The 26,717-nt window shown below is 36.4% G+C and overlaps 2 protein-coding genes across 5 annotated transcripts; both read left to right on the top strand.

Annotated features, from left to right (window-relative positions):
* The first annotated feature begins 903 nt into the window (after nt 1-903).
* LOC113684503 (uncharacterized) lies at nt 904-11,969 on the top strand. Of its 4 annotated transcripts, none has more exons than XM_089197749.1 (12): nt 904-1,238; nt 2,947-3,157; nt 3,588-3,654; nt 4,476-5,652; nt 6,003-6,113; nt 6,491-6,784; nt 7,221-7,310; nt 7,636-7,776; nt 8,061-8,107; nt 8,798-8,846; nt 9,399-9,462; nt 10,059-11,969. In XM_089197749.1, exons 2-12 carry the CDS (start codon nt 2,965-2,967, stop codon nt 10,652-10,654), a joined length of 2,829 nt encoding a protein of 942 aa, XP_089053875.1. In that variant the 5' UTR covers nt 904-1,238; nt 2,947-2,964; the 3' UTR covers nt 10,655-11,969. The 4 variants fall into 4 exon arrangements, with proteins under 4 accessions (XP_089053875.1, XP_027057683.2, XP_027057684.2 ...); XM_027201882.2 differs by having other exon boundaries at nt 9,399-9,528; XM_027201883.2 differs by having other exon boundaries at nt 4,473-5,652.
* A 1,465-nt stretch (nt 11,970-13,434) lies between these two features.
* Nucleotides 13,435-26,630, top strand: LOC113684502 (AN1-type zinc finger protein 4). Its single transcript, XM_027201880.2, has 13 exons — nt 13,435-13,857; nt 18,186-18,261; nt 20,592-20,659; nt 20,967-21,021; nt 21,215-21,274; nt 21,993-22,070; nt 22,588-22,651; nt 23,246-23,326; nt 23,755-23,825; nt 24,196-24,778; nt 25,194-25,245; nt 25,368-25,506; nt 25,844-26,630. The coding sequence occupies exons 1-13, from the start codon at nt 13,755-13,757 to the stop codon at nt 25,977-25,979; spliced, it is 1,566 nt and encodes a 521-aa protein (XP_027057681.2). The 5' UTR covers nt 13,435-13,754; the 3' UTR covers nt 25,980-26,630.
* The last annotated feature ends 87 nt before the right edge of the window (nt 26,631-26,717 follow it).

The following is a 26,717-nucleotide window of genomic DNA, read 5'->3' as shown; positions in this document are numbered from 1 at the left end:
TTTAAAAGTTCTGTCCACAATCGAGTTACGAGGCAAATGAACATGTTACACTTGCCAAAAGTTAGAACTGACTTAGCTAAAAACTCTTTTTATTATAATGGTTCTGTAATTTTTAATAAGCTAAATTTTTAATGTTTTAAGATTTTATTCATTTATACTGTAACTGTATATAGCTCATATTTTAAGATTAACTTAATTTTTCCTTGGGTTTACCTGTGGGGGTAGTATTTTAGCATGATTTTGTAGTTATTATCATTTTAATTTTTATCAGGGCCCCAATTGATAGCAGTGCTTGAGGCATCCGAATGGGCTACCCTGAATAAATAAAGGTCTTCTTCTTCTTCTATATATTCTTGTAGGTAAAAATTAAGGATTTTTCAGCCATGGCAACCGTGTGAAATATTTCCCTATAGTTAAGTTGGATTGAAAATGAGAATTTTCGAATCCCCTTGTTACTCCTCAGCTTAGATTTGATTTTGATCATAGTGTGGTTTTTAAACCATTCTGCTTACGATTTTCCCCTCGCATCCGGGAGTTTTTGTCATTGAAACGATCTGCTCCTTAGTTTTTCAGACTTTTTTTGAACTTGTGTCTCTAATTTAACATGAATTGTTGGTGGGATAATGGGAAATAATGATCGTATTTGCTAGTTCGCAGTCTCGGTAAATAAAAAAATTGTCACAAGGAACTTTCATGGGAGAAAAAAAAAAGCAAACCTGGAAACAACGACATAAGCATGCTAAAAAGAATTCTTTGTCAGATTTATTTGTTAATCTTGCTTAAATCTTTTCAAGTAACTGACTTTCTTTATCACCTTTTATCGTGTGCTTAATTTTAAGAGCACGATGCTGTTTGCAAGGCAAATTAGGTGAAGTCTTTGTTATGCAAAATCGGACCTTTGTCAAGATGATTGATTTTTCCGCTGGTCCATTAATCGTAATATGTCTCCGTCCATATACTTTGGAATCACTATGATACTTCTTTGAAGTAAATATATATGCTCGCGAAGTTATTGACAAGAAGTAACAGAAATTGCGCTGAGGATTTGTCAGCTTTTAACTTTGTTCTCGGTGAGGGTCTGGACCCTAACAATATTTGAAGCAACCTTGGTATTCAAGGAACTCCTAAGTGTACACTTTAGAAGGATGAAGAATTCGGTACCCTGTTTGGAGTGAATTCGGATGGGAAACCTAGATAAGGACTGACGATCCTACCAGTTGTATATTTTTGGAGTTAAGGTGAGTTTTTGTGCCTTTTTTCCATCGTATTTTGACCCCTCGTCTACAATCAACGCTTACACATGCGACAAGAAACAACGCGCTACAAAATTAACAACCTAATAAACAATTTCAAGCGAACAAGACCTTTCTTTTGTATTTTTTCATCGCAAGATACTTGCCGTGCATGTAAAAACTCGTTTGAGATATTGCCCGGTATGAGAAAATCCTTCTGATAGTTGTGTTGAGAGAATCGGGGTCGCAGATATCACAAGTGCTTTGTTTGGTGGTCGAATGTATTTTTTTTTACACTGGTCACTACCTGTTAAGAAATGGATCTCTAGCGCTTTTCTAAGCTTTTCATCCGCTCTCCTTACTCCTATTAAGTAGAGGTGCTAAATACCGTTTAAATCATTAATCGTGGCCAGATTGTTCTTCCAGCTGCTAAATTACACTGATCACAAAACATGTCGTCAACCTTGGCCCATATCCGGATCGTATGTCTTACTGCGCCTTTGATAGGTTTTATATGTCTTTTGAAGGTCAACGGTTGATACGCTTATAAAATGGAGGGTAGTTAACTAATCCATGAAAGAATTGTCTTTGGAAGGATTAATCTAATTTTGCGGCTTTCTAAGCGGAGTTTCATGCCGGACTTTGCTTAGGTAATCAAGAGGTTAAAGTTTTCAGCGAATAGTGTTGCCGATATTAATACTTCAGTTGATCGCTCACCACTGTATTGTGTTACGATCAATCTAATGACAACAATTTGTTAGAGTTTATGTCAGGGAAATGCCTGAGGCGATGTCATCTATTCAAAAGTTAAGGATTTGTGTAATGCCTATTAGGCGTATTGACAGGAAGTTTAAGATTGTGTTCTACCACATTTTCAAAACCCTTAAACTTTATGATTTCTGGTTTTTACAACAAGCTACCAAAGAATCCTAAATGGCAGGCTAGTATTTTGGAATGTAGAATGTGCAACTGTTTTTCACTTGCAACATCAGTACATTCAGCCAAAGAGACAACTTCCTCTGACATTACGTAGCCTCTTAAAAGCCACTGAAGATGAAAACAACAAAATTTACTATAAAATGGATTACAATTCCAAACCCTCAACTAGGGCCAGCAGGTTCCTTGGCCCAACATGCTTCATAGAGTGTACATTGGGAGAGAGGGAACATGAGGCTGCTCTTTTCATGGGCAATAAAATTATCAGAAAGCCTCAAGTTTTAAATTTTGTTGGCACAGCTGGATAAGCCTTGGAACAATGTTCATTGATGAACTTTTTATGTTCTAAGTTACTATGATTTTCAGTTGAGTGACATGTGATAGAAGTTTAGAAAGCATGTTTTGATGTTAAATCATGTTTTTGTTATGGGCAACTGGCTCTGTTTCCAGCAGCAGTGTGTCATGTACCTTCTTTTGGTGGGCTCTTATGTTTGAGGTTGGCAACACACAGCTCTTGAGATTCATTTTCCTTTGGAAACAAGGAAGGTTGCCTTTGACATTAATTTTATTGTCAAACCCTTTAACCAAACATTTTTGTGCCTCACTTGATTGTAGTATCTGTCCATTGTACCTCCTTTCTTGCTCATAATCACATGAAGCACAAAAAAAATTACATGATATTTTCAGAGACATCTGATTCCTGAAGCAGCTAGAATCTGCTTGATAATTTGGAGAGTGATAAAATTATACTTATCCAAACCAAAAATTTTGTTTTCAGTTCATTAATTAGTGTATAATGTTCAAGAGGACAAACTCAGAGCCTTCACCTGGGTCCCAGAAGGGTCCTCAGACTGACTCCACCCCCAAAGGAAGGTACAAGAGTGTACTACTGACTCCTTCACAGAGTTTGCCATCATCACCCTCAGCTCTCACACCAGGGTTCCTACGTTCATTTGGTTTTGCTAACACCAGATCATCATCACAACCGGGTAAGTTTGGATCAACAAATATTTTTAATCAAATTATTCAGCATTGAATTATTTTTAATTATTGAATTTTTTAAATTTTATTTGTCAATGTGATATTATTAATCATAGATTGGATTTGAGTAGATCATCAGATTGATAAGTAAGTAGTATTTTCGAGCCAGATTCTGGACATGAAGTGGTCAATTATGACATTAAGTGGTGGTGTTTATCGTTTTTTGTAATACCCCTGTTATATGGAGCCTGTATCAAGCTGTCAACCTTAAATAAGCAGTCACCCTGCCATTCCCCATGGATGACCCCTTTATACCAGTTTGATTGTATTAACCTAAAGTGTTGTTTGTAGTGTATGTTTTTACATTAATTGCTTGCATTATAATCCTTTGTCACCCTCTTACTTACTGTGGAGAATTTTATTTTGTGTTACAAACAGAAACTCCCAAGTCTCACATGGAAACCACCCCACAGACTCCAAGCACAATTGATGATGTTGATACTCAGTGAGTAAAACATATTAACAATAATAAACATTAATTACAATTAGAAAGCCCCATATTTCCAGACAATGATATAAATGACCTATAGTTGGTTGTGTTTCATGTAGGTTGTGAGGTTTAATGCCTTTATTAAATATTAAAATTATCTTCAAGTGAGTTTGTTACATACACTCATATGAATATGGTAAATGTGTTGCTACAACCTTTGAGCAGGTTACCATAGCAATAATAAAAATGACCAATTAGCTTACTTTAATATTAAAAAAAAAAGAAGCACATGGAACAGTTTGAAGTAATTTCCAGATCTTTTTATTTTGTAATTTCCAATCATAAGGGCAGACTAAGATTTTCAGGCAAACTATACCATTAAAAACTTGGGGATTAAGCAATCCTTGACATTTGCAGTTTTTCTTAGTTGACAGTGAATTTGTAGCTCTAAGCTACCTTAATGTGTGTATTTAGAGTAATAATGATGGTACAATTTTTAGCTTGGTAATGAAGTAGAAAGTGTTTTTTTCAAAATTTCTTATTCTTTTTATACATACCACATTTTCAACACTGCTGACTCTAGCAATATGCAGTGTGCATGTCACCTAGGAAACCTTGTAGTGGCCTTACTCATGAGGGGTCTCTGAGGCTCTGTGGTAGAGCATGGGGGGTATGAGGCTTGATTCCTCTTTGGGACTCAGAATTTTTTTTCTTTATCCCATGCTTATGACAAGATGAAAAAAGAAATCTTTCTCTAACTTAAATGTTATTTACCATTTTAGTTTTATTCATTTGTAATAGAGACATTTAACCTACTGATTTCTTCTCCACAGCAGCAAATCAGACTCCAGCACATCCCTGTCATCCTTAAATAGTGTTAAAGCTGGGTTGAGCAGTTCACTGCCAATGCAAAAGGGAAGTGTCAATGAAGAAAAACATACTGATCTCTCAGAGTCACAACTTAATTTCCTATCGCACAATTTGTCAGAGATTGCTGATAAAATATCACCTTCAAAGTATGATGAAATGAATGAAATAGATGTAGAATCTTTGGAAATACTGAAAGAAGAGACTTTAAGGCAATCATCCCAAGCAGAATTTCCAAGCAATGAACAAACAAGATATAAAACTCCATATTCAAGACGTAGCAAGGATAATAAATCCTACGTTTCTAAACAAAAGAGTTTTACCCGAAAAAGAACTCAGGGCTATCATAACTCCCATCAAGAAGTGAATAACAATGGAGAAGTATCTTTGGATGCTTCCAATGTTCTCACCCTTGGAAATGCTGCAGAAACATTTAAACATGATAGTGAGAGTGACTCAGGCTATAGCTCATCTATGTCGACTTCAATTAGTTTGAGTGATGAAAGTGAAGCTTCCAAAAGACTTAGCCCGGGAAATGGATCTGCCACAGACATTGATGGTGATGAATTTGCAGTAACTGAAGATGCAGATCTTACAAGGAAAAATTCACTGGATAAAGAAATGAGAAATGAGAGGCCTGCACCCCCTTTGGAACACAGGGACTCTAGTGATCTCCAAGAAAGGCTGGATTCTTTAATTCAGGGTGTGTCAACTGGAATGGATGATTTAACTTTAGATGGAGGACAGTTAACAAAAAGTGATGTTCACTCACATGGGGATAGGTCAAATATCTTGGAGGAACCATCACCAAACTTTATAATAAATTTTACCAAAACTCAAGAAGATGATCAGTCTAAGACAGAATCAAAAGAACATTCGAACACTGTTGTAAAACCACCCTTTACTTTGCTCAAGGGCAAGGTGTCTTCAGATGACTCAGCATTACCAAGAAGTAAAGCCGGTAAAAGACCAGGTTTAGTACGACGTAGGACAACCTTAGTTTCTTTTCGTCCGCCAAAACAAATGGCTGCTCAAGAAGGAGAAGGTGACATTGTTGAAATGGATGAAGTGGGTTTCATGCAGTTGTTGACTGATATTAAATCTCTTAAAACTCAGTTGCTTAAACTGAAGCGTGAACTTCAAGAGGTAAGTATTGTTTTGTAAAATACGATGAACTGTGATGGTGTTGAGTGTGACAGTCTTATTGGTAACCATATGAGATATGTGATGTATTGACATATCCGATTCTGTTAGTTAGGTGATATGCAATGTCAGGAGGATTGCTTTTGTCCCTAATTGCTGTTTGTTAACCAGTTAGTTAATTACATGATGCAGAGCAGATTTTGAAATTTGGAACTACTGAAAAACAAATCCACCTGAGAGACAGAGAAGGTGGCTTGAAGCCTGGAACTTCCAGTTATCAAGTGCAGTTATCTAAAGTACTTGACCACACCTCCTCCATGCTGTGGGTAACATGACATATCTTGTTCTTGAAGGCTGATGTCGTTTCTCCACTGATGCATTCGCACTCCTGTATGGCGAGAAGAGCATCTGTATCTGTTGATTCTGATCTAGCAATGGAGAGAGCAACTGCATCACATAGAAAGGTATTCATCACAGCTTGAGGTTTGAGTGAAGTGTCCAGGGAAAAATGGACGCCGTTTGTACATATATTGCAGGGGGAAATTCCACTGTGGTCGTTACTGGACATGGAAGAGTTAAGAAAGCCAAAAACGCCACGAACTTGTGAACTTGCTTTCTTGTTTTGATGCCATGTAGCTCAATAAGAGAATTTACACTGAGATTGCAAAGTCACATATTGAGGTCATACTGTTTTCGCACAATTCAAATTCGCATAGTCGACGATGAGATGTTGTTTTATCAATTTTCATCACCGCGGTTCAAATAATACGACGAAAAGTATGGGAGATACGGTATCAATAATTTTGCAGGTTCAAAATAACTATCTCTTTCACATACACAGAGGATGTTGAACAGAACCATGACTATGGATCCTTCAGCCATGCAAGAGAGGATACAGACCACCAGAGCACGAGTTTCCTCTATGTCTTCTATGGATGAAAGAGGAGATAGTCCGGACGATGTCACAGAGATTTCACACTTACCAGTACCTAGTAATTCAGAGCAGACTAAGTTAGTGACAGCACCCCCTGTTAACAAGCCAGAAGCTGCATCAACAGGGGCTAATGTTGAGGAAGTGAAGAAACTTCACGACGAACTAGGCGAAGTGAAAAACAAACTTCTTGACCTCACTCAGGTTAGAAGAAATTATGTCAAGAAGTTGTTCATATTTTATTAATGTGAACATCCAAGTATGATTGATACTATTGGAAATGGTTGATCGGCTCAATTTAACCCTAACACAATCTATTCAACGATGTTGAATAGATTGTTAATAGGTTAGCATCGCTCGACTCTATTACCCAGTTAGCAAATTACATTGATTTTTGAACTTGGAGTCCTTTCTTGCTCAGCCTAATACAATATACAATCAGACCTGATATACAATTGTCTGTCTTTTCTCTTCTCACTGTGTAATTAAAGAAGTCTCTAGCGTATCATTTTTTGTAGTGTACGGTAGCTTCCTTGTTTCCTTTTGCAAAATTTGTCAATTCTGACAAGATGGTAGAGGGGAGACTACTGTACTTTAAAGCGACGTTGAAAGACCTCAGCAAACATATCCTTTTTTGCAGGAGAGAACGTCACTTATGATTGAAAGAGAAGAACTCGAACATGAACTCGACAGCAAGAATCACACGATCAGAATGCTTCAAAAACAACTGGTAACTCTACTGATTGCTACTCAGCCTCTGGATAGACTTTATTTATGGAAGTGAGCTCTTACTCGGCTCACACGATAAACTTTTTAAAGTAAATTCAAGAAGAAATTACCTAGCTTTTACGTTTTGAGAAATTGTGTGAATTTTTACAAGTTTCAGTATTATTCGCCAACCTTCTCAAGCTTTTTTGTTGTGGTTTACTCTTTCTCTACTGGTGTTAAGTGCCCCGTAGATTTTTTCGGTTTTCTTCCAATAAGCGACAGTTTTGGACGACTTAAAAAACAACTCGATAGGCCTTTGCATATTATTTTATCATTTGTCTCATCAGGAAGCCCAAGACAATCGGGACGAGATAGCGTACTTCAAGAGACAAGTCAAGTCACTCACAGATCAGATACAACAACAGCAACAGAAGATCACAGAACTTAGGTATCGGTCGACCAGCCCCGGTCCTGTCCCCTTGGGATCGGTAGGTGTTTTCTTTTAATCCATTCACCCTGCTGTCATTGTAGAAAGGGAAAGGGAGAAGGGGGTAACAGAGGTGAAGACCAGATTTCTAAGATAGAGTAGGGCCCCAACACTAGCATATCAGATTGCTTTGTTATTTTGCGTTTCTTTACCTTCTTTCAAACTCAAGCCAGACAATTATAGTAAAAATAATGGATAGAGAATCCCCAGTTTCTTTTTCCTTTTGCCAATTTGATATAAGCAAATGATAAGTGAACATTATACCAATGTATCATCGCTTAACAGGTTCCAAACCTTCAAAACAAAAAGGAAGCAATAAAATCGGACATCAGGTTAGTTAAAATGAGCTCAGGTTTACAATATTTTTTACGTACCTCGTTAGACTGCTCAGTAGTCTGGGTTAAAAGAGTCGTTTCATTGTTTTTGCTGCTTCATCAGTGGGTCATCACGACGAAAGTAATTTTCGGTTTTCACGGGCCAGGTGACTGTTTTGCTCTACCTTTGGTCTACTAGGCTCAAGTACAAGCTACTGTTCAGGAAATGAGCCCGCGCTCATCTCCCCGAAACTAACTTCTCTGAAGGATCAAAGACCGGTTCCGAGAAAACGGCGAATGTTGCGTGACTCTTCGTGTGTGGCTCGTGATCTTTCTGGAGAGTTCTTAGTCGTTTCCTTGATAATCAAAGCGATTTCAAATCGTTTCAACTAGGTTCCTGGCATTATGAAATGGTTTGTACTTTTTAAGGGGTTCCTGGTATATGAAATGGTTTCTATTGGTTTTAGGGGGTTCCTGGTAATATGAAATGGTTTCCGAAATTACTAATTTTAACTGCAGTCTGACCAAAGTCCCCGGCAAACTGTTGTAAAGCGCCATGAGCAAACATGGATATGGCGCCATAGAAATACATCATTCATTCATTCATATGAAAGGGTTAAAAAGGTTTACATTGATTTATAAGGAATTCGTACCTCGTGCTGAAGGGTTCTCAATGGTCTGATATATTTTTATTTATATATTTATTAGAAACCGTCTAAGGGATGCTTTTGTGAGACATTTGGGAGAATCGTCAAAGGTTGGTAACTAGAATTAAATTGGCTATTTTGATATCAATTGTTTTGATTATTTTCCCGTCTAACGTGTCGTATGGTTCAAATGTCTTTTGTAGATAGTGGATAGATGGTAGGGGAAAATCGTTCTTGCAAAAATTAATTTTGCGTACTGTGATTTTAATAATCGTTATAATACTGATAATCAGGGTAATGATAATCAGTCAGGCTTGGTATAAGGCTGACTTGTTCCCAGTCGTCTTATCATCAAGGGCGGCTTGGGATTGCAAGGTGTGATAGGAGAAAAGTGCGAGAGCGAAACCACTTCGCTACTGCCCTTTATAAATTCGTTCGCCATCTTGAAATCAGGATTTCTCAGAAGTTTGAGCTCTTTCACTTCCCATCCCCCTCCTCTCCCCCGCCGTTTTCTTACACCGCGCACTTTGTGGAGACGACTGGAAACGAGTTGGGAGGAGTGACACATGCAGTAGTTGTCATGACTATTCACCATCACCAATCATACCATCCCACATTCGTCATTGATTATGTTGTATTGTTGTATTGCGTCCTGTTTTCAGAGTCATGTTCAGCTGAGCAAACACATCCAGAAAGCGGAGCAGAACATCAGCATGGCACAGAAAGGTCTTATCTCGTTATATTCATCACCTGTCCTATCACCTCACGTCAGCACAGAGCATCTGCCGAAAGGTGGTCTTCACTGCACTTTACATCAGTCACTGTACACTTCTCACTTACACGAGTAGCTGTGTTTCACTTGAGGATCATGCAATCTTTTCCATCAATTTTTTTTTTTTACTTTCATGCGGTGAAGCAACTTCATTAGAGTTGTATCACCTATCAGAATGGTGACGAAAACGCCCCTGTACATTGTCATAATTGCCACAGAAGACCATTTTCAGGAGATCACATCTTTGCCTCGCTTGTCATTTCAAAAAGAGTTTGAAGTTGCCTTCATTAAGGTCTTTGGTGTCATACATCCACGCACTTTGTTCATAGCCCTGTGGCGAAAGGCGGTCTTACCACTTTGATTTTAAGCTTGTGTATGTTGATTGATATTTTATGACGTTCAAACTATGATGGCGTTCATTACACAAGCACAAATACGCTTGCGAGACAGTCTTTGCAAATGGCGTCACGCAAAGGTCGTGTCTCAGAGGTTTCTTCTTTTGCGTTAGAGCGCATATTGGGGGCGTATTCATTGTTCGTTTCTCTTTCAGACAAATCGAGACCTTCGTTCGAAAGATCCGACTCACAGTCAAGTTTCGAAAGAGGTCATGAGGACTCGGATGGAAGAGAATACGAATCGGACTCGTCAAAGTCAAGCAGCCGACGAGGAATGACATCTTCGGGAAACGTAGGAAGCAACGAAGACTCGGGTTCGGAGGCTGGAAGATTTGGGAGGAGACGCAAAGCATGTCCAAGTCAGGACGAGTCCGATGGAAGGGCGTCCGATTCAGATTCGGGAAAGACGAACAGACGACGAATTGCATCGCCACCATTGGAATCAACCTCCGATAAATTGAACAAGACAATTTTAGAATCGAATTCATCCACGCCAGGGATACAGATTGAGGTAACAGACGCTGGTAAAACCAGTAGACAATCCTCTTCGGCTTCACCTCGAACAAGAAAATTATCTCGATCAAAATTATTTAGCAAGATAGAATCCTCACCTCTGTCACACTCATGGACGCCCGGCGCTATTGAGAAGATTGTAAAATCATGGAGAGAAGCAAAATCTCCTGAGGTTCAGGACAAAACGAAAGAGGAAGACGACTCCCTTAAACCTGAGACCCATGTTCAGTTTTTATGAAAATTACTTGTTAACCCTTTCACTCCCAAGATCTCATCGGTAATTCTCCTTTATGTCTGCCGTACCATTCTTATGATGTTAGTTTGGAGAATTTGGTAGTGGATCGGCAAATAATCCTTAATTTGATACTCTTCCTAATTCTCATCACTTGTCAGCTTGATATTTCGTTGATACTTTAAGGAGAAAGTCTGTCTTGGTCAATCATGGGAGTTAAAGGGTTAAGAAGGATTATACTTTTTTTAAATAAAAGGTACATGTTTATTGCCCAGGCAAATTGTGCTGAATTTTCACGAACCTTTTCGGGCTGAGAATAGATTTTTTACATTTTTAGTTTTATCACTTTTTTTAGCCCGCTTTTGCGATTTCGATTTTATTTTGTTTTGCTTTTCCATCAACACGTAAAAATTCATTCATGAGTGTGTTCACAGCTCTGGTTATACTAAGTTCTTCTGCATAACTTCACCAATTTCTGCTTCAATTAACTAGAAAAGTATGTATGAAAAGATAAGGGTGCAAGTGCACCTTGACTGCCACCGTTCACCCTACGACCAGACTGATCTGGTTATTGAAGTGTACTCGAGTTCATCGATATTTCAGCTTCAGTCAAGATTTTCCCTATTTTCATGTTACAATTTTTACTCACAATCTTTTTATGCGCTTTTAGTCGATCATGCTGCTTTCCTGCCGCGATAAATTTCTTTCCTTTTATGTATTATCATTATTTTTTATTGTATCCCTTGTTTCTTAATCAAGTGTGTTTCGGAAAGAGGTGATATTTTTCTCTTTAAGCTCGACTGTCGGCATAAGGTTGTCGTAGGTATATGTGTGTTGTTTAAACGGTACGATTTGTAATGTATTCTGTCATCATCACTTTAACGATGATATATACTGACAACATGCCATGATCGTGAACAAAAACTTTTCCGTGAGAATTAGTTGTAACGTCAAACTGGTTTTACTGGGAATACTATGATTTGTATTGAACTGTCATATGGATCAAAGTCAAATTTGAAGATATTTTAAGAGCAACAGAAAACATTCGAATGCGTTAACTTGATTTAAGTCAGTTATCATGAAATTAAAAGGAAAGGGCCCGCACTATGGATGAAGAATCTACAAGTCACCATTAGTGGGAGATACAAGTTGTTATATGGTCATCTTCTAGATGAGGTCTTACCATTTATAGCATAGTTTATTATTTGGCAGATTTTTATCAAATGCGCTCGTTAAGGATCGCTTAAGTATAGAGTAATTTCTATTTTTACTCTTGCTATTTGGTTAGAATAGATTAGAAAAATGAAGAAATTGAACTGTCTGCAATTGTTGACGTTTAACTTAAATCCAGTTTAAGCTTTTCCCAGTTTTCTTTTTTCCACGCTCGTTTATCAGATTCATGGTTGTTTTTAATCCTCATTTGATGATTAGATTAGTGAGAATGGCGATGATTTTTAAAGTTAGTCAACGAAGGGTTTTGTGGTGCGAAACAAAACGGCACCATTTCCACTTTTAGTGTGAGGGCTCGGGAGGGGGCACTCCAGGAACTTTTCAGGTGATTTGTCGCACTAAATTGTTCTAAACATGATATCGTTATGGATTGTAGTGCATCGACGTCGTACAGCCTCTCTCCGAAAACCACACACTTCTTGGCAGCACATACTCGTGTTGGGTACATGAGGAAGTGGCACTTCCCTTTAGGGTGGGGACGAGGGGGGTTGAGCACTGATGAGATGGAAGAATGTCGTACACTGTCCTTATCAAATTCCACAAGTCAAGACGACGACAAGTGCGCAAAGAAGATTCTAACTTGTGAGTATGGGTTATGCTTCCTTGACTCATAAGACTCAGTTGGTATAAATGTCCTAAGAAACTACTGGCTGAATGGCGTGTTTGTACGCCGTCAGTTAATTACCTCCCCCAGCACATACCTCGTAGCATCTCGTTTCCTCGTCTGATCTTTGATGCCAACTGGTGGGGAGAGAAGGAGAGATAGAGAGAGTAAAGTGTCTCCTTGAGCCATACCACAGTGAGCCTGGTTCCGCGTAGTAACTCGATCTGAAGCTTGCAATAAGGCCACCGGTCCTTACAGCGCTCTGTGCTTTTTCTCCCAAAAAAGAAAAGAAAAGACTGCGAAAACAAGGCAAAGGTCGGCGAAAATGGTCAAGTATAAGACACTTCAACAGAGTCGGGAATGTTAGAAAAGATTTTTAGATCAAATACGATCCTGTCCGAGCAGCGAAGCTCAAAAGCCGCATAGAACGATTCCCTACGGTTTTTATACCTTTTCTTCGTCATTGTCAATTTTAATGATCATAAGAGATATTGCAGAATTTTGAAATATTTTTGTTAGCCTATGAATGGGTTAGGAATGATAACATCCCGCCTAAGATTCGATTTACAGACCTGGCGTTGGGTTTAATTTTATCCTTTTTCTTTTCTTTTTCATATTGCTATCAAAAACTCTTTTTTGATTATGAAACGGGAAAAATATTGAAAATATCTACGTAAGAATGTAAATGTTTCCCGATTTATTTACCCTTTTTGCAGCTTATTAGTACAAAGATGCGTAAGCGAATACTAAACTGCTTTCAATTAATTGCCGTCTTTCTTCAACGGCAGACTATTGTGTCATTTGAAAGGTTTCTGTTATTTAGGTAAATTTTGGTTAAGTCCTACGTACATGGGCTTAAGAACCAATTAAATACGCCACCTAATTTGATGTTGTGATTGGTGAAGTCATTTCGCGTTTGTTACTCATTGTTTACACGCAATAAGTTTTGCGCGAGTTTCCATGACAACTGCTCTTCATCCGGGTACCCTGGGAACATATCAGTAGTGCGGTGGAGCCAACACGCTCCGAAATGTTTCGTCCGAGGTAAAATACCTCCACCGTTTCCAAAATAACTGTTGGATCTGGTCTTTGATCGTCAAAGGAGTATGTTAAATTGATTTTTATGGCCGTGGATGACAGCGTTATTTAAGTATGGCTACAAGAAGTAACTTGCAGTCGACACACTCGAAGACGTGTTTTAAGGTGTCCTTGGTCGCGAAGGATTTTAATTGCTAAATTGCGGTGTGAAAGCTTCGTTGAAAAGGTCCATAGATGGACCTGTTTATTGAGACGTTAACTGGAACAGCCTTTGAGTTACGAGTCAGCCCTTTTGAAACCATCATGAGCGTAAAAGCTAAGATTCAACGTCTTGAAGGTGAGTGAAAACGCAAGTATTATTCTGAGCTTATGAATAATTGTGTGGGAACAACGGCGAACCATCGAGAACAAAACTAGTCTTGTTTATCACGAAGAAATAAAAAGATCGGTAGATTTAAAGTTCATTCTTTTCCTTTCAACGTGTGAAACCCGTCTATCCGATGAACGCGTTTTCGAAGGTTTGCCCTCACATCAGAGACATAAATAATTTAAAATGTGTGGTGTTGCACCATTTGTAAACACTGGCCGAATGGATGGACTAGTGTACGCTTGATTTTGAAATGGAAATCTTTCCAAAAGGTCAGCGATTAACGAAGGATCATGAAGCAACGTGAGTTATTGATAATATTGGACCCGTTTTATATAGAATGTTTGTTCATAACTTTGTCTGAGAAATTAGCTCTTCGATGGGGTTTTGATTTTATATAACTTAAATTCTTGATTTTTTTCCCCTTGGCATCACTTTCCTAAGTTTGAAATAATTCTTATTAGGAAGGACTTAAACATTTTGTCACGGTCTGAAGATTTCCTCTTTAAACATCTGTGAGCAAGGTTTAACACCTTCAAAGAATACACTTGAATATTTTCACGTTTTTAGGCTTTCGTTAAAACGTGATGTTATCGTTTATGTAATTATTGTACGGATCCGATGTGGTATGTAGAGATCTGCTGGTTTTTTGGATATGTATTTCAAAATTATGCCACTGTTTTGTTTGTTTTTCACATCGCCTATTTAAGATCCTACATACATCGAAGCTTTTGCATTCAATATTATGTCGTGAAAGATTGTCACGCACACGTTCATGTATGTCTACTTGGACTCCGTGTCGCGAATGTTCTGACCAGATATTTGCTCGTTGATAAGGTTTATCTGATCACTGATGTTTTGGATGCCAATAGTCATCAATAGTTGTTTAACAATGTCTTCTGTAGTGTCATGTAACTGAGAACGTGCATATTACTGTTTTTGTTTTAAAACTATGACACTTCACATCTAGATGAAACTGAAATTTTCAGCCGGATGCAGTTCTGTCATATGTTTATCTTAAGATTAGATTTCCTTTGTGGTCAGTTGCTAAATCAAGCTGTTACAACACCTAACTTGTTAATGGAGTTATCCACTGTACATGTGAAAGCATGGACATGCTTGCAGCTGTCTAATTTTACTTGGCTGAATCTTAAACTTACAAATGATTTGTCTCTAAAGGTGAAAATGAAGGCTTTGAAAGCTGAGAGCTAAATAATTTACCTTTGCCAACTATTTTTTCATCATCAGATAGAATCTGTTTGTAAACATTCTTTTCTGTGTTTTTGGCTTTTTCATGGTTCCTAACAAAAGTTTCCATTTTCGGATATGAAATTGTAAATTTTAAATATTGTGTCCTGTCCTTGGTTTTTCCCAAAATTGTTCAACTATCATGAATTATGTCTGAAGGGTTACAGTCCAGTTGCCTGAGAGTCATCTCGCCCAAAGTCATGTTGCCGAAACCTGAGTTATGTCGCCTGAAAAAAAAAGTCAAGTAGCTTGAAGAAACAAATACTAAAAAGATCTGAATTTCAGACTGTAAATAGGCAATAAAGTTGAGAAATTTTTATCGCTAAAGCGCTCTTTGTATCCAACGACACCATGAAGATTCTTAAAAGTGTTCTTCGTTTCTAACAACAAAGGGAAGTGTTCTCCGTTTCTAACAAAAAATGAAGCATTGTTTGTTTGGTATGTACTTGTCTCTTACTCACAGATATTTTGTAAGCTTGAGAAACTTTTTCTTGGTTTCCAACAAAGTCATGAAGACTTTGACTACTCAGAAGTTGACCATATGGTCAGAAAGGCCATATGATCGACTGTAATTGTTGCGCTGTAGGGCTTGTTGCAGTGGTCTAACTTCATCATCACAGTTAATGCAAGGATGAATTCTCATTTTGATCAGCTTCGTATTGTAACTAGCCTTACCCCCTTCATATAAACCTTGATTAGATCAAAATATACATGGGACTGTCAGAGCACAACTACATAATTTATGCCTATTCTGATCCTAAGGGAAATGATGCTATGAGACTACTTCTGTGAAAAAAGTCTCAAGCATAAACAATAGACTGTTATCTTAAAAATATCACACTTACCTTAAGCAACAAGTTAATTTTTAATGTTACGAAGTTCACAGAAAACACAACATAACTATATTTTTGTGTTGCTCACTTTATCTTTTACCAACTTGTCAAACGCAACAATCGACAATTGTTTACCAAGTGTTTTCATCTGTTATTGTTAAGAAAGTCACAAATAGACACAACAGAACTTAACTTGTACATTACGCTGCATCTGTGCATTTGTTGTTCTAGAAACGAACAATGTTTCCCTCTGTTGTTAGAAACAAACAACGCTTTTAGAGTCTTTACTCAAATATATATCAATTCTGACCATACAATTGATTTCTGTGTAGTCAAAGTCTTCATGGCATTTTTAGAAACAAGAAAGAGTTTCTCAAGCTTATGAAATGTCCATGAGTAAGAAATGAATACATACCAAACAAACAGTGCTTCATTTTTTTTTTTTAGAAATGGAGAACGCTTCCGTTTGTTGTTAAAAATGAACAATGCTTTTAGAATTGTTTCTCAAACATATATCAATTCCAAGCATACGATCGATTTCTGTGTGGTCAAAGTTCTCACGGTATTGTTAGAAACCAAGAAAAGGTTTCTCAAGCTTACAAAACATTGGTGAGTACGAAACGATTATATACCAAACAAATAACACTGCATTTTGTTGTTGGAAACGAACGTTTCTCTCTTTTGTTAGGAACGAACAACACTTTAAGAATCTTCATGGTGTTGTTGGAAACAAAGAGCGCTTTAGTGATAAAAATTTCTCAAGGTTATTGGCTATTTATAGTTTGAAATTCTGATCTTTTTAGTATTTGTTTCTTCAGGTGACTTGACGTTTTTTTTCAGGCAACATTACTAAAATTTCGGACTCAGGTTTCAGGTGACATGACTGCAAGCGGTATGACTCTCGGGTGACTTGACCGGTTACCCATAAATACACTAAGTCATTATAGAGTGGAGCCAGCTACTGACAAGGCAAACCTAAATCATGGTGTAGAATATCTGCTGCTGATGATTACTATGTTTTCCTTTTTTCTCATGTCTCATTTTAATTTGTAGAGTAATACTTTTAACCAGAAGGCATGGCATAATTGTACTTACTGGTATAGAAAAAAGACCAGTATGTTACATGTATGTTAAACCTGAAAAGAAACTATTTGGCTGATGATAGATTATTACTATAGATTTGACATTCTTCAGTGTCAGTGTACATGTAACTCCTTTAATTAATTTGTTTGATCTAGGTATTATCAGAGTCATCTTGTGACATAAATTCTTGGAATTTTTCTTGTTGACGAAACTGTGGTTTTAAAGGAGTTAGGCTAAAACTGGTTTTTCATAGGCAGGAGAATTTGGGACTAAACTAGGAAAACAGGAGAAAGGAAAATTGAATATGTACAGTTTTCTTTCAAACTCAAAGAAAGGGTTAGGACCTGTAAACTTAATCTGTGTGCAGGTCAGACAGATTGTAGATCTGGTAATAAGGCTGATTAGGTATTAAAGGAGGTAAGTGTCCAAAGAAACTGTGGTGCTGTGTCAGTGGGAGAGTATAGCAAAGAAGTTTAGTTTTATCAATTGAGTTGATAAGGTAAATTGGTCATCACAAAGAGTTTCAAAGCTGACGTTTTGAGCATTAGCCCTCTATCAGAACAAAACTCTTTACAGTGACCCATCTACATTATCAGCTCAGTTGATAATATTAAATTACCTTGATTAGGTGTTAATTTCTATGGTGTTCACAGTCCTCTATAAGGAATACACATTCTATTTCATTTTTGGAGTCTGTTTGGGTGGCTTTTTAAAGAAGGACTGTAAATGGACTGCTCTTTCCTTGGTATACTGCATAGTGGAATCACAAACTTTTTAACCTTTCGAGGAAGAGGCAATTTGTTCATAATTTATCAAAATAGACATTTCAAGAAGGGAGACAAGTAAATTTTAAGTTTGGGTGCCATTTTGAATCTTAGAAAAAGCCTGCAAACAAACATGGAAGCAGGACTTACATCACATATATGTCATACTGATTTACTCTTAGTTATAGCCTCTCTTGCAACTTTGCTTATATTCCGACGGAAATTAGAGCACTTACGTCATTGATGCAAACAAGCCCTTAATGAATGTGAAAACTAACATGATGTACTGAATTATTTCAATTAATAAACATACCATACTTATCAGTTCTTTGTAAAAATCTAATATGTGAATGCTTTATTAAAACTGCAGGCATTCCAATGTCTCAGCAGCATTTGATATGGAGATCAGCTGAGTTAGAAGATGATTATTGCCTCCATGATTATAAGTAAGTATGTGTAAATGTGTAAGCTTTAAAGTTGATAATAGTTGAATGATTTTGTGTAGTAATCATGTTCTTGTAAAAAATATGTCAGGTTGATTTGGATGTCAAATCCTTTAACTCCATCATATCCCCTTAAGGCATCTTGTAGTGCATATAAAATCACAAGGCAAATAAGCACTGGCATATTCCAAGAACATGGTATTGTTTTACAGTAAATAGACCCGGTAAAGAGGTGTGATTGTCTTTTGCTCTTGAATGAGAATAGTGACCAAAATTTTTACTGCATACTTTTAGTGTACAAATCATCCCCTTTCAATTTGAAAAAATTTCAAAACAACTCATGGAAGGGAAAAAAGATAGATCTAAAAGCATGCACAAAACACCTGATTCAAAACGATACAAGCCATGACCTTGAGGGCAAACACTTGAGGAACATTTTGAGTTGATGTTGTTTAAAACTGCATGATTTTTCACAAATAATGGATCAAATTGTTCTTAACACAAGACTTTCTATCTACCGTAATTTCCGGTCGATTACCCGCGGGTAATCTGTTGATTTTGCATTAAATCCGCGCCACTGCGGGTAATAGGGAGGTGCGGGTTATGTGACAATTTTAAATTCTTCTGGAAGTTGAATTGAAAAAATTTCTCACCTACCTGCGTTTCCACCTCTCAAATGAATTTTATTGTATCAAAAGTGCCACAAAGCGGCACGAAAACATGATGCCAACTCGAGTTTATTTCACGCATAATTAGTTGCGTGACAAACAAATTTTTATCGGCACGCGTGAAAACAAAACCTTGATGGTGACAAAAATAATCCAAGGATATCCGGCGCATCAGTAACAAATTTCCAGTTTTCACTAGCTTGAGCTAAAGAGAATTTTCCCGTTTTAAGGGACTTGTTAGGCCCAGTAGAACAGGAGATATCGATTTTTTTGAGAAATTGCCGACAGTAATTTTAAATCCCAAATGCATCACCAGAATGTTGAAAATAATAGGTGCGAAACTTAACTAATTTCGCGCTGAAAAAGTATTTTAACACTCGCCCTGTATAATTTTACTGTTCAATTTTCACTGTATAATTTTATCAATAAAGTATAAGCTAATATTGACACAGAATTGTGCACATGTCTGAATCGAAAGACTGAAATGTATCGCCTTAATGTCACGTTTTCGCCACCGAAAAAGTTGAATAACAATGTGCGGGTTATCCACCGGTGCGGGTAATCCGTTGACTTTTTTTTTCGCCGTATGCAATAATCGGCCGGTGCGGGTAATCGGCCGTGCGGGTAATCGACCGGAAATTACGGTATCAAGTTTTTTTCAAGTATTTCTTGAAAAACCCTTGCTTCCAGCTATGTCATAATGTACTGATGACATGACATGCATGATTAATGCCAGTACAGGCATAAATGGGGGGAGTTTGGCCCATTATATCTCTTAAACAAGCATGGCAACATATCTTTTTAGTCGTTTTTTTTTTTTTTTTTTAACAGACATTGGTACAGAACAATTAAGGAAAGTTTTAAACAAATTGTCCAGTTACTTTTTTTTCTGAGGAATCACCTTAAACCAACTTGAGACAAGATGCCAGGTGTTAACCTGGGACACATTGGTCTTTATCTAGAGTCAGTCTGGTTTTTTGTTTAAAACAATAAATTTTACATTGACTCTCCAAAGTACAGGAATGAAATCAAAAAATAGAGACAAGAAAAAAATGTCAACATCACAAGATATTATGTATGGTCACCCATCACCCATGGGCTTTACTTCAGTAAGAAGCACAAGCATGTGGCTAATTTCCATATCTGACTATGACAGCACTAAAGTGAATTTTTAACATTGTCTGCCACTGAGTGAGGCATCTCACATGATTAAATTTCTTTTAGTGATGCAGAGAAATTGTTTTGGAGGTCAGTCACCAACAAAATGTTGGTACACATTTAGAAAAATGCAGAAAATCAGACAAAAACTTATTTAATCTTAATTTGTTGCCCAAAAAGGTAGTTTTCATATGAAATTTTGAAGAATGATGACACATCACCAAGGCCAGATTGAGGGTTTTTGGTATACTTAAGCACAGTTACTCTCTCTTCACAGCATAATATCTGATCAGCAATACACTTAAAATTTGCTAAAATCTCTTTAATTGAACTCAACCTCAAGGACTCTTCAGGACTTCTTGTTTTGTGCTTATTTATTTTAAAACTAGGATCATGTTCAACTATTTATGTATTCTAAAAGTAATTTCCCATGTAAAGAATAATTGAACAATTTAAAGAAAAGTGAAATAAGTTTGGCTTATTTTTCATTTCTCCTCATCAATTTAGTATTACAGATGGAGCAACATTACAACTGGTGCTAGCCATGAGAGGAGGCCCTATCAATACAAGAAGAAGTGAGTTAATCTAAATCTAAAACTAAATCTTGTAGACTTTTTTAATGCAATAGTGGGAATGTCATTTCATAGGTGCACTTAATTTGCTCAAACCTCAGGGCTCCTTTTCAATTAATGCTATCTTTTAGTTTGGGCAAATATAACTACCACAACTTTTTCTAATGAAAATTCTCTACCATTAATGAGAGAGAAAAATAAGTGAGACCATTAATTTGTATTTTCTACCACTTTTGAGCTAATTAGTCTGGGGTTAATTAAATACAGCTTTATATTAAGTTATGACCATCTTCAATTTGCTCTCTTGAAGTTCCTGTTGAAGATCCTACTATACGAGAAATGGCTGAGTACATGGAAGTCAACAGGTGAAATTTTGTCATTCTTAAGACTTAGGTTTGCTTGATATTCATAATCAAGTTTATTTAAACAGATGCCTGTGGTCATGGTAATATCATGGAACTATCATGAATCTACACTTTCCATAAACATTGAAAAAGAAATTATCAATTTGTTGTTTATTCCTCTCACGAGTGACACTTGATTTGTTCCTTTTTGCAGGGAAGAAATATGGGATAAACTACCCAAAGATAACCGCCAAGTGACATTACTTGTTTTTAGGTAACTCTCCAAACTTCTTAGACTATGATGAGCCTAATTGTTGTTCTTGTTAATTGGCCTGCCAATCTTCATAAACACAGGCAAAAAAATAGAATTTCACTCAACACTGAGGGTCAGTTGGCAGACAAATGCATGCACATAAAATATTCTGCTCCCTCTTAGTGAAGGAAGTCTTCACTTTCTTTCTGATCATATTATTTTATTGATATTGTTGTTGCCATGATTATTATTAATATCATTATTATTTATCATCATTAACATTGTATAGTTTGTCTGCTTCATTATTTAGTGTGGCCAGGGGGGTGTCTTTTGACATTATACATATATTTAATGGATGACAACTTTTCTGGAATGTGTTGTGCTTCAATCTGCAGTCTAATATTTCCAGGAATTTCACTGATTTTTTTTCTTCAGTGCTTTGATAACTCCAAGAGCACCTGCTACAATCAGAAAAGCCATTTTTCTTACATGTGAATCTCTCACATTCATGAGATTTCTATTTCCATATCTTTTTACCTGCAAGGTTTCCTATTGCTATTTAAAGTATTCTCAACAAAAGAGTAACTTTTGGTGGATCACCATCTATGCCCCTGTGAAAATACAAGAATAGTACTCAGTCCTACCCTTTGAACTATATTCGCCCTACACTGCTATCATCATGATCTTCATTCACTGATTTTAGTTCCATTTTGATGTTGACGTTACAATATTTTTTTAGGGATGGAGATCAGTTGAATTTTTTTCGAGTGGTGGACAGAGGTGATGGAACACTGACTCCTCTTTCAGACTCATTAAGGTATTTGCACGTTTGTATCAATATTTGTATCTTAACTGATATCAGTAAGGAATGGTAATTTTCTTACAACAGACATTGGCAATTTTCCAGTGCCCTGTTAATAATATGTATAATAGATGTGAAATCCACATAAGATTACTATTAACCTTTGGGGATGTAGTTTGTAAAGTTATTTTTGTACAGATTGTGTTCAAAGAAATCCTCAAAAACTCATTATCACAGGAAAGTTTCTTTGATATAGACTGAAGGAAAAACAGCTTGACATATATGCTAAACCCTCCATACAATCATCTGCAAATGTGAACAACTTTAGGCCATTATTTATGTGATGACTTTTTGTTGTAATGAGTTGAGATTTTTTGGTTGCTTTTTCTACTTGACCTGTGCTCATATATGCTGTAAGGATAATATTGTACTGTTAACTGTGATTTCTAAGTTTGATTTGAATTTTCAAATATTGATTTACAGTGCTTTATTTATATTAAGCTATCATGGTTCTTTTCATTAAAAAATGTAGTGGTGCTTCAATGTATAATTTGTATGATGAAGAGGAAGAGGATCATCCACCACCAATATCACAGGTTTGTTTCATCAAAACTCATTGTTTTATGAATTTCAATGTACAGTAACTGTTGAGTTTACGACATCTCAAATTCCCCTCAATTTTTGCTTTGCTTGTAATAATACATGTACACTTAATTAATGATTGGATTTAAACTTCTTTGTTCTATTAACAGTTTATTCAAGGATTTCATGTGTTGGACAAAGTTTAAAAAGGGTTTCAGATTCAAAGGAATTCAAACCAGTTAGAACCATTTTAACTTGAAATTTCATAGTACCATCAAGTTTCATTCCCTTTTGTTTTGAACCCACATATCAATTTAAAAATATGAAGTTTTCCAAATAGTTAACTGGTTCACTCTCTTTATAAGTTTCCAGACAGTTTAGCTGAAATTTATCTTTTGTATGTCTGACTTTCCTTGAATGTCATTTTTGTCATCATGCTGTTTTGTACTTGGTTTCATCATCAAACCCTTAGTGGGCTAATAAAACTCTCGTAAATTTATTTTTATTACTACATCTACTTGTGTCTGGTGTGAAAGTATTAGGAATACATACCTTTAAGTTTTATTTTAGTGCTGGTGAGGTGATGGGTTTTTATATAATAATTTCAGGAAGCCATTAAGGAAAACAGTGTCACCATGAACAAAATGAGAGTTCTCAAGAATAAAATGGAATCACAGAAAACCATGAAGGTAGGGAATTGAACCATCCATTGAGGGTAACCTGCTGTATAAGTGTTAGGAATCCACACAAATAAGTGTCATGATGTGAAAACATCCTTCTTATTCACCAACTGAAATACTGATAACAAGCCATACAGGTCTCTTACAACAAAAATAGAATTGAGGAATCTTACATAAACATTAAGTTTTCAGAGAGAGAGATGGTGTGTGTTTGAGGTTAATTCATTTTACTTTACTTTTCTACTAAGCAATGAATAATTTTGTCTTTTTTTGTATACAAGGAGGAGGCAGATAAGTCAGTGGTATAAACAGAGAAAGTTTTTTAGAACTTTTCTTTAACCAGATGGTCACTTGATTTTTAAGCAATAGAGGATATTAGGAATAGTTTTGTGTCAAGAATTTTTTTGCATAATTGTTTGGTTTTGATTTTATTTCAGCCTAAATATCAACCAGCACCACCACCCACTGAAAAACCTACCAGTGCATCCATTTTCAGTGCAAGGAGAAGGTAAATTCAGTTGTTAGTAATATTCAGACATTTATTTATTAATCCACAGTGTAAGTGATTGTAGAAATTTTTTACTGTTTCTTGTTTGCAATAGAGGTGGCTGTATCTCAGACTTTTAATGTAGAGGATTGTTGGAGAGCAATTGGGATATGACAGGAGATGATAACAAATGGACCTGCGCAAGGAGGAGGGAGGGGAAAGGGGAGAAAAAATTATATTGATTATCTATTTCCCTCCCCTTCCTTCCCAGTTTTTGTAGTATGATAAGCAGCTTTAAAGATATCCTTGAGTGTTTGCCCTGAAAAGGCATTTGTGTCAGAGACCATTGCTTGTTGTCTCTCTTGATAGGATTTATTGACTTTTCTTCCAGGTTGCAATTAACCTCTGCTTCAGCTGCAACAAAGACTCACGAGACAGCATTCCGAGTTGTTGATCATCATTCAGCAAGTAGACATCAACCTAAGGCACCAGCAATTCAAGGTTCACCTTCAAAACAGTCAAGTGCGACAAGCAGGGTGACGCCCAAAGGGCCTTTGCCACCTGTAAATACAAGAAGGAAAACAAGTCAAATTGATGTATCAGACTTTTTAGTACAATCTAGCCAGGATACAAAAATTGTTCCTTCAAGTCGAACTCTTTCAAGGAGTGCAATTAAAGAAGGAAGAAAGACAATATCAGAGATAGTGAAAGACTCTAAAGAAATTAAACCATTGGGAAGTATATCAAAACCTGTGAGTCATCACAAGGAAACAAGGACTTCAAGCCCATCACATGGGGCAACTAGTTTAGATTACGCATCTGGAAGTGCTAGTTTACGACGATCAAGAATTCCTGAGGATTCTTCCAATATTAGGTATCCTTTAGATTTGTCAACAGGAAGTGGTGGATTCAGACGGCTTCGTGGGATGGACAATCGGGTTCCAACTCCTGAAGGAAGAAGATCTGGACTTTTGGTTAGTATGGATCATAGCTTTTTTTACCACTCCTGCTGTAAATCAATTTTTTAGTTTTATCAATTTGATGAGCAAAAGACTACCTTCACTGTTGTAATTACAATTCTATAAAGTAGTACAATGAGGTAGTACAATTAAAAGTTTTTTGAAGGAAGCAGCACAGAAAACATAAGTTAAATGTTATCTGTCAGTATTTCAGAATTTCTCTTGAGAAGTATTTTTTCAAGGCTTTTATTGACTGAGATAATTCATGTGAAAAAGTGAATCTTCTTGCGTCTTGAAATTATCCAACTCAAGGAAACTTGCTTTTAAATCTCCATTCTTGGTAAAGAGAATCAAATCAGAGTAGAGACTGAGATTTTCAGTGGACAAGTACAATAACTGTTACTGATTGTATCCACATTTGCATTTGCAGAATGATTCCCTGTCATATTCATATCGAATTTCTCATGGAAGTGCATCGAATAGTGAGTAATTTATATTATATAAAGTACCACTCTTCAACATTGTAACTTGTTTTATTAAATTTATTATTTGATTACAATATTCAGAATATGCTGAATTGATGGCATTGTCTTTTCTATTTTAGATGCTCCTTCACACTCTCATCATCTTCCTCCTGTAAAAACAAAACCACATCCACCGCCTCAACTGTTACCTGTTAAAAAGAAGACTAGATGTTTTATGTGTGGGAAAAAAACAGGTTTAGCCACGACATACCAATGCAGGTAAGCTTAATTGTGATGTTGGCTGTGAATAATTTTGGATACAATAACTTTAAATCATGCAACACATTAAATGTATGAAGTGTTTCCTGTGTTATTTATTTATTTATTTTTTATTTTTGGTGTAAATTTTTTGATGGTGATTTCTGTGGCTGCTTTTTATTTATAGCTCACAGGTTTTCACTAAAAACCAGTTACTATCAATCTTCTGCAGTCTAGGTGGCCTAGACTGCAGAAGTAGTATTATTAGTAGTATAATTATTATCATTATCTTGCTGGTTTTATTATCCTTAAAATGTTTGTGGTGTGATGCTTAGTCTGTGTTTTTCTTTTGCCACAGATGTGGAAATTCATTTTGTGCAACTCACCGTTATGCAGAAGCTCACAGCTGTACATATGACTACAAAAGTGAAGGAAGAAAAATAATTGAACAGAACAATCCAGTTATAGCAGCACCTAAGCTCCCCAAAATCTGACAGTTTCCTTGATAGCACTTATGTACAGTTACAAGTCAGATGAATATATTTTGTAAATATGTTTCAGGTCAATTAAAAAATTAATGCCTTGATGGTTTGCATCATAGAGAATTGAAAGTCACTGGGATATTGAAGTTTCCTAATTTTGTTTACCTTTGGTACCATGGCAACTGCTGTTACCATTTACTTTGTCTGAAAAATCTTGGTAGCCTATCCTATATTAATCCTAAGCAGTAAAATTGCTGTGCAATGTATGTTTAGATTTTTGGTTTGTTTCCACTCAGTATCAGTGGTTTGAAATGCAATTTTTTGCAGTCTTTATCATTATTTAAACTTTTATTTGAGGTGGGGCTTTGTTAACATTTTTAATGGTTTGTGGATTTCTATATAGACTTCTTTTATAGTTTTCTTTTTGTCTAATATTAGAGTTCTGTAGTAACTTTAGACATTCTGCTTAGTGGTAGATAAGTATGGTTACATTCTATTCAGGAGTGGTTCATGAAACTTTAAATATAGTAAGATTCCTTTCTCTTTGTCCATAATTCATTGTACATAAATTATTGCAAAGCTAATCCGTGGTCACTTGTAAACAAACTGAACTACGTAAAGGAGGAGGTAAAGGAGTGAAATAAAAGAAAAAATGTAATGGTATTGCTGTAGACCTCTGAATTATTTTTGGTCTGTTTGATGTTTGCCTTTTGTTACCCATAGTGTAATTACATGACAGCAATGTCAGGT

This window comes from Pocillopora damicornis, chromosome 2 (genome assembly GCF_964200805.1).
Source record: "Pocillopora damicornis chromosome 2, jaPocDami1.2, whole genome shotgun sequence".
Classification (NCBI taxonomy): domain Eukaryota; kingdom Metazoa; phylum Cnidaria; class Anthozoa; order Scleractinia; family Pocilloporidae; genus Pocillopora; species Pocillopora damicornis.
The sequence above is the reverse complement of the archived record's forward strand: the minus strand, read 5'-3'. Positions and strand labels throughout refer to the sequence as shown.

Excerpts from the sequence above, each read along its gene's own strand:
- LOC113684503 (XM_027201881.2), top strand. The coding sequence starts at position 2,965 with ATGTTCAAGAGGACAAACTCAGAGCCTTCACCTGGGTCCCAGAAGGGT. Across the intron at positions 8,108-8,797 it reads GCAATAAAATCGGACATCAG|AAACCGTCTAAGGGATGCTT; the intron begins GTTAGTTAAAAT and ends TATATTTATTAG. Across the intron at positions 8,847-9,398 it reads ATTTGGGAGAATCGTCAAAG|AGTCATGTTCAGCTGAGCAA; the intron begins GTTGGTAACTAG and ends TCCTGTTTTCAG.
- LOC113684502 (XM_027201880.2), top strand. The coding sequence starts at position 13,755 with ATGGACCTGTTTATTGAGACGTTAACTGGAACAGCCTTTGAGTTACGA. Across the intron at positions 21,022-21,214 it reads GAGTACATGGAAGTCAACAG|GGAAGAAATATGGGATAAAC; the intron begins GTGAAATTTTGT and ends TCCTTTTTGCAG. Across the intron at positions 22,071-22,587 it reads CCTCTTTCAGACTCATTAAG|TGGTGCTTCAATGTATAATT; the intron begins GTATTTGCACGT and ends TAAAAAATGTAG.